Source organism: Tachyglossus aculeatus, unplaced genomic scaffold (assembly GCF_015852505.1).
Source record: "Tachyglossus aculeatus isolate mTacAcu1 unplaced genomic scaffold, mTacAcu1.pri scaffold_218_arrow_ctg1, whole genome shotgun sequence".
In the NCBI taxonomy this organism is placed as follows: Eukaryota; Metazoa; Chordata; class Mammalia; order Monotremata; family Tachyglossidae; genus Tachyglossus; species Tachyglossus aculeatus.
This window is the reverse complement of record NW_024044934.1, coordinates 111923-119633: the sequence shown is the minus strand read 5'-3', so window position 1 is coordinate 119633 and position 7711 is coordinate 111923. Positions and strand designations below refer to the sequence as shown.

At 45.2% G+C, this 7711-nt stretch overlaps 1 protein-coding gene across 1 annotated transcript; it reads left to right on the top strand.

The window, feature by feature from the left end:
• Window positions 1-1349: 1349 nt before the first annotated feature.
• Window positions 1350-2297, top strand: LOC119923690 (olfactory receptor 7C1-like). The gene has a single exon (XM_038742996.1). It carries the CDS (start codon window positions 1350-1352, stop codon window positions 2295-2297), a length of 948 nt encoding a protein of 315 aa, XP_038598924.1.
• The last annotated feature ends 5414 nt before the right edge of the window (window positions 2298-7711 follow it).

Genomic DNA, 7711 nt, shown 5'->3' with positions numbered 1-7711 from the left:
AATCTAATGGGGTAGGGGAGCACAGACATGCAGGGGAAAATGAACACAGAACAACTGAGCAGAAAAGAATCAACAATAGCACAAGATAATATTCCATCTATCATCTCCTCACTGTTCCAGTCACAGCTGCCCTGGTACAACCATCACAGTCCCCTCTTGAGGTGTGTGTGTGTGTGTGTGTGCTCTTCAGTTTATCTCAGCTGGTAGACTTTAATCAATCAATCAATTATTGAGTGTTTCTTCTGTGCAGAGTAATGTATTAAGCTCTTAAGAGAGTACAATAGAGTTAGTGGACATAATCCCTGTCCTCAAGGAGCTTACAGTCTAGCAGGGGAGACAGACATTAAAACAAATCACAGGTCGGGGAAGCATAAGTATAAAGATCTGAACAAGGTTAGACTAGCTGGAGGAGAATTACTGTCAGACTCCAGGAAAGGTTCTGCAGGGGAGCTAGATGTCAAACAGGATAATTTTGGGATAGGGCTTTGTGGGTGGTTGCTTTATATTCAGTGTGCTGTCACTTAGGAGGAGCAATGGTATTTACTGAGCACAAGCTGGGTGCAATGCTGCACTCTACTAAGTGCTTGGGAAAGTACAACTGAAGCACTAGGCCAGTTCGGAGGCCACAGGTCACCTGCTTAGAAGAGATGAGTCATTATGGCTTGAAGTAAGTTGATGGTAATACATACACAACAGACATACCTTTTTTCACTATTCTCATTTTGATTTTCATTCATGTTGACCAGGAGGTTAACTGTTTGCACTAGATTTTTTTGGCAAAGAAATAAGTGGGGAAAACCCCCCATTAAAATTGTAGTTGTGAGGTTGGGAGAGTGTTACTGTAGGGGATCCTTTCTCTTTTGTTATCTGCCCTGATTTCCACGTTTTCTAGGGTGCCCATTCGTCTTTGGGTCTCTATAGAGTTTTCCTTTACCCCATTTGAAATCTTAATTTTTCTCTTTGTCCTTAAAGTGCATCGGTAGAGTTTATTCCTGAAGTTAGCCAACTGGCTTTCCAGCAGGTTCTAACAGTGAGCTAAATGGGCTAATATTTCCAGTTCTAAATTCACAAGAGTATCTTAGGCTTCTTTCCTAATGGGGAAATAGCAGGTGACATTTAATAAGCCCAACACAAGGGCCCAGCAAAGTTGGAAAATGAGACTGAAAAGAAACCAGGTCAGGGAGTTTTGCCACCAGATGAAGGACTCAGGAGTCGTTCTGCTCCTTTTTTACCACCTAGTAACCACCAAGGGATGGGAGGGAGGAAGAAGAAGAAGAAGAAGAAAGAAATGTAACTGCTCCATCCCCCTAATCCCCTGCCACATCTCCCCCAGCAGATCCTCTGGCTCTATGGAGAGGGGAAACCAAACCAGCATATCAGAATTCCTCCTCCTGGGACTGTCTGTTCGGGCAGAGCAGTGGCAGCTTCTCTTTGTGCTGTTCCTCTGGATGTACCTGCTTGGGGTCTTGGGGAGCCTGCTTATCATCCTGGCCATTGCCTCCGACCGGCACCTGCACACCCCCATGTACTTCTTCCTCACCAACCTCTCCCTGGCTGATGTCTGCTTTCTGTCCACCACGGTCCCCAAGATGCTGATCAACGTCCAGACCCAGGATAAATCCATATCCTATGCTGGCTGCTTGGCACAGATGTATTGTTTTATGCTGTTTTCATGTCTGGAAAGTTTTCTCCTCACTGGGATGGCTTTTGACCGCTACGTGGCCATATGCCACCCCCTCCACTACACCTCAATCATGAGCCCACAGCTCTGTGCCTGGACAATTGTGGCGTCCTGGAGCATCGGTAGCCTTGATGCCCTCTTACATACCCTAATGGTGGTTCGATTATCATTCTGCGCAGGAAACGAAATCCATCACTTTTTCTGTGAACTTAGCCAGCTTCTGAAGCTTTCCTGTACTGACACCCTCTTCAATGAAGTCTTGGTGTATGTAGTCTTAGTAGCTTTGGGTGTTGTTCCCCTCACAGGTCTCCTTTTCTCTTACAGTTGCATCATCTCTACCATTTTGAGAATCCCATCTCCTGGGGGAAGATATAAAGTTTTCTCCACCTGTGGCTCTCACCTGTCTGTAGTCTCTTTGTACTATGGCACTGGCCTTGGGATTTATTTCAGTCAAATATCTTCCACCCAAACATCTGGGATGGGCTCGGTAGCATCTGTGATGTTTACGGTGGTCAGCCCCATGCTGAATCCATTTATCTACAGCCTGAGGAACAAGGCCATGAAAGAGGCCCTGAGTAATGTGTTCAGCTGGAAAAGCCTCCCCAAGATACTGTGAGCCCTTCCCCCTTATCCTCAGAAGGTGGAAGGATGTGGTGGATTCGCTTGTATCTGCTAATCATCTGCTTAGGTTACCTGTTGACCTCCAGGGGGGCACCCAAATTCCTAGAGTGGGTTATAGGCGATTTCCATGGATTCAAGCCATCAGCGATTTCCATGGATTCAAGCCATCATTATCATCATCATCATCATCGGTGTTTATTGAGCATTTACTGCGCGTAGAGCACTGTACTAAGTGCTTAATACAGAGTCTAGTACTCTCCTGAGTCAAAGGGGACTCATGGAACTATTCATACAGCTTAGCAGAATACGTCTGAATACGTCTGAGCTAAAGGATCAGACACGACTAGACAGCGTAAGACAACAGCAGCAACAAAGTGTGCTCAGGTGTATTCAGACACACAATTGAGACTTTGGTGTGCCCCCTGAATTTCTCCTGTATCTCTTGTGCTGCAGAGATCCTATGAATAGATCTACATTTACTGGCCGCGATTTCGAGATTTGGCAACATGAATGATGTCCACATGCTGCATGTGGCACTAAATATGAAAGCGGTTGGGAGAGTGTATTTGTATGTAGTTGGGGGTGGTGGCCAATCTAAGAGAGAGGGTTCTGGTTGATAGGTGGCATAGCTTGAAGAGGAGGAAACAAAATGTAATATCCTTTATTTTCCTCTGCCTATCTACAGTGCCCTCTTTTCTGGGCATTCAGTATAATGGAACATTTACTGTCTCTTGTACCTATTTCTGTTTGAGTGTGTTTTGGCATGAAGAGGTGTCCCTCAAATAAGCTTATAAAGGTCCCCCTAAGTGTTCCTTAAGTGTTAAGTGCTTAGTACAGTGCTTTGCACACAGTGAGTGCTCAATAAATGCAATTGAATGAATGAATGAATGTTCCCTGGCTAATGGCCCTTCTGATTGAATTACTGGGTTAGAGCACTGCCCTGTGGCTTACTCTACCTGCATGGGGTAGCACCATGGTAAGAAAGGGCACCAGAGGTGCTGGGCAGGCAGGCAACTCATCTTCATCTCCATAGAGGGGTCACAGACAAAGGCTTTACTGTTACCTGTGGTTCTGGGGAAAACCGTGAATTCACGAGAGGGGAGCCATCCACAGAATCAACCTGACTGAGAAGCAGTAATACAGGCAGTCCTATATTATGGTTTTGAGCAAGAACAAATAGTAGCATTTACATTTCTAAAATTTGCACCCTGTTTCAGATTTACAACACTTGTGTTCTTTGACTTCCTTAAACTATCCTCTTCTGGGCACTAGTTTCAGGGGCGCAAGTAATCACCATGGAGGGTCGAGGTGACCACATTACTTTCGATGAGGTTGTCAACATCCATATTATACAACCTCTCTGACTCAATCAATCAATCAACCAATCAGTCTATGAATTGAGCACTTATTGCGTGCAGAGCATGGTACTAAGCACTTGGGAAAGTACAATGGAGTTGGTAGACATGCTCCCTGTACTCTAGAAGCTTACAATCTAGTGGAGGAATTTACAATCTGATTGATTAGAATATAAACACATTAATGTAGCTACTCTATAATTTACCAAGTATACAGTTTTGGAAAATTTTGGTAAGAAAAAGGGTATTCGACCATGGTTCAGGAGCCTATTTCCTCATTTATAACTTGCCATATGAGAAAATAGGTCCCAATTTACAATGTTTTGACTTCATGCAGTTTTCAGGAACCAGCTGTGTCATAGGTTCAAGGACTGTTTGTAACTGAATGGCATTTTAATTTTATCTGAAGTGCTTTCTCATCAATTTCTCATTTTCTCCTCAAAATGTCTATGTGAGGGAGGGAGAGGAAGTAATCATTATCCCCATTTTATAGATGAGGAAACGAAGGCCCAGAAAAGCTACGTGACTTACCCAAGTTCACACAGCTGCCCAGGGGCTGCTTCTCTTTCCCTTTGATGATACTGTTTCTTTAATGGCTGGCTGGGCAGGGGAACTCAGGCGAATCTCCTCACCCACAGAGGGTCTTTCCCTCTACTAGAGGAGCAAAGCCATTTCCCATTTCCTTTTCCTGTCCAAACTACTGTAAGGGTTGCATACACCTACTGCTTTCACTTCCTCTCCACCAACTTTCTTGCCCCACTATCGTCAGGTTTTTGCCTCTTTGATCTCACCAAGACCACACTCTCCATAGTCACCAGTAACCATTTCACAGCTCAGTCCAATGGGGTCTATTCTCACCTAATCTTCCTCAACTTCTTGGCTTCCTTTGCTACCAGGGACCACCCCCTCCTCTTTGGAACACTGTCTGATCTCGGTTTGGCCACCCCAGTACTCATCTGGTTCTCCTTTCTGTCTGACTGCTCCTTTTCAGTCTCATTGACTGGTTCCTCATTCACCTCTCATCCTTTAACTGTGGGTGTCTTGCCAAGGTCTGTTCTGGGTTGCCTTCTTTTCTCACTTTACACTCACTCCCTCAGGGAGCTCATCCACTCACATGGCTTCAGCTATCAGGTCTCGGCAGATGATTCCCAAATTGCTTCTCTCTATCCGCTACTCCAAGCTAACCTTCTAACTGCTTCTTTGTTCTTCTAGACTGTGAGCCCGCTGTTGGGTAGGGACCATCTCTATACGTTGCCAACTTGTACTTCCCAAGCGCTTAATACAGTGCTCTGCACACAGTAAGCGCTCAATAAATACGATTGAATGAATGAATGCTTCCCGTTCCCAACTTACCCACCTCCAGCTCACACTCTTCCTCCAGCCAAAGACTCCCTCCCTTCCCAAATTCCACCACATCTCAGTTCTGCCCATCTTTAACTTCTTCTAAAAGCCCAAAACTCTGGGTCATATCCATCCAACAGCCTTCTCTAGTACTTATGCATTCATACCCATTCTCAACACTTATGTGTATATGTGTATTCAATAGTGCATTCAATTATTTATTCATATTTCTTCCGGTATTTCATCCTGGCATATTCATATTAATCCCTAGCTGACCTTGGTTTTCCTAATGCTTCTCCAACTTGCAAATGTTTACTAAGTCTGTCTCCCCCATTAGAGTGTAAGCTTCTTGTGTGTAGGGAGCATGTCATTTGTTTCTGTTGTACTTTCCCAAGATCTTACTACAGTGTATTGAACTTAGCAGGCACTCAGTATGTACCATTACTCCTCCTCCTCCTCCTCTTCCTCCTCGTTCTACAAGTACTACTCCTACTGTGTGATTTTATCATCTCTCACTGTGGTCAGCAATCTTCTAGATCACTCTCTCAGTAGAGCCCAGAGGGGCCAGGGCAGAGATGAGGCACTGAGTGTTTGTTTCTAACAGGGACCCGGGGGATGCATGGGCCAGCGGCCCCAGGGGCCCAGAGACTCCTGCAAATAGTCTTGCCATGAGCCCTGCTTCTGCCCACACTGCACCCATGGGTGAAGATGGAGCATTCTTGTCCTGTATCCCTCATCCCTGTTCATGCTCAGGCTGCTGCCAAGAGGAGATGAAGGAAGGCTGAGGAGCCCGACCCCTCGGGGACAGAGCTCTAGACCGGCACCGACCTTCCAGGTTAGAATTGTTTGCCAGTGAGTGGGGGGTGAGGAGAGTGTGAGGGGAGTGGAACCCTCAGTCGAATCAATCTATTTTGAGACAAGTTCTCACAGTCTGCTCCACAGAAGAATGGCAGACACAAATATCCAATTCAGATTCTTCACTCCATCAGACACCAGAAATGTCTGTATAGTTAAGGGAAAACCTTTCCCCCAATTCTACCTACTTACTTTGTGGCATAACCAAGATGAGCAGGGGGATTAAGCAATTTCCTTATGAGAATAGACCAAAAGAATTAGAACTTAAAGGTGTGAAAAAATGCATGCTGAGAAGCCACAGGATTGAAATTTACAGAATTATAAAGAGTGTGGGGAAGGCTGAATGTGGAACTGTTGTTCCCCAAAGCACACAGCACCAGGACAAAGGGGCCCCCATTGGAGCCCCGAACAAACAAATGTATGCCCTTCTTCACCCAGCAGGGGATAAATGGATGGAATTTATTACTTGAGAGAAAGTCAGAGTTCCAGAGGGGAAAGTGAGGGGTGTTGGATGGTCCATCTCTAATCATGAAGATGGATGCCCAGGAGGGCTATTATCATATGGTTGCTCCCAAACATCCTGATGCCACTACAGATATAAAATCCTGGACAGGATGGTCCATAGGTATGACCCAGTAATAACCATTATGGATGCATCCATGTCTTCTGCTTCCCTACCTCTATATCTAATGTGTAAATAGGTTGATTTCAGCTGGTCTCCTTGAAAGAAATCTAGGCTACAGACTATCCTTAGCCACTTGGGTCCACCAATCTGACTCCTGGCTGCTAAAGGGCGGGGGCAGTTTCCCTATTGTCAAAAGGGACTTGAAGCACAATGCAGTTTTGTAGAGGTTCAGAAATGACAGGCTGAAATTAAAATCTGACAGACAATTACTATCCTCCCTTCAAAGGCTTACTGAAGGCACATCTCCTCCAAGAGGCCTTCCCAGACTGAGCCTCACTCTTCCTCATCTCCCTTCTGCATCACCCTGACTTGCTCCCTTTACTCTTCCTCTAGACTGTGAGTCCACTGTTGGGTAGGGACTGTCTCTATATGTTGCCAACTTGTACTTCCCAAGCGCTTAGTACAGTGCTCTGCACACAATAAGCGCTCAATAAATACAATTGATTGATTGATTGATTCCCCCCTGCCAGCCACACAGCACTTAAGTACATAGCTGTAATTTTAATTATTTGTATTGATGTCTGTCTCCCCGCCTCTAGACTGTAAGCTCGTTGTGGGCAGGGCATGTCACTGTTTATTGTTGTTTTGTACTTTCCCAAGCTCTTAGTACAATGCTCTGCACACAGTGAGCGTTAATAAATGTGATTGAATGAATGAATGAACCAGCCCCATCTTCCAGTTCCAAGATGAGGGAAGGTCGAGTGGGGTCAGGTGGAGGATCAGTGCTGTGGGAGTAGTGATCAGAGATTTAGGATCACTCATATGTACACACTCAACTCTCTCTCTCTCTCTCTCTCTCTCTCTCATTCTCTTTCTCTTACACACAAACACACACACACATTCATTCATTCGTTCATTCAATCATATTTATTGAGCGCTTACTGTGTGCAGAGCACTGTACTAAGTGCTTGGGAAGTCCAAGTTGGCAACATATAGAGACGGTCCCTACCCAACAGCGGGCTCACAGTCTAGAAGGGGGAGACAGACAACAAAACAAAACATATTAACAAAATAAAATAAATAGAATGAATATGTACAAATAAAATAGAGTAATAAATGCGTACAAAGATATATACATTTATACAGGTGCTGTGGGGAGGGGAAGGAGGAGGAGAGGAAGGAGGGGGCTCAGCCTGGGAAGGCCTCCTGGAGGAGGTGAGCTCTCAGTAGGGC

Bases quoted from the DNA above. Each gene is read 5' to 3' on its own strand.
- LOC119923690 (XM_038742996.1), top strand. From the start codon at position 1,350: ATGGAGAGGGGAAACCAAACCAGCATATCAGAATTCCTCCTCCTGGGA.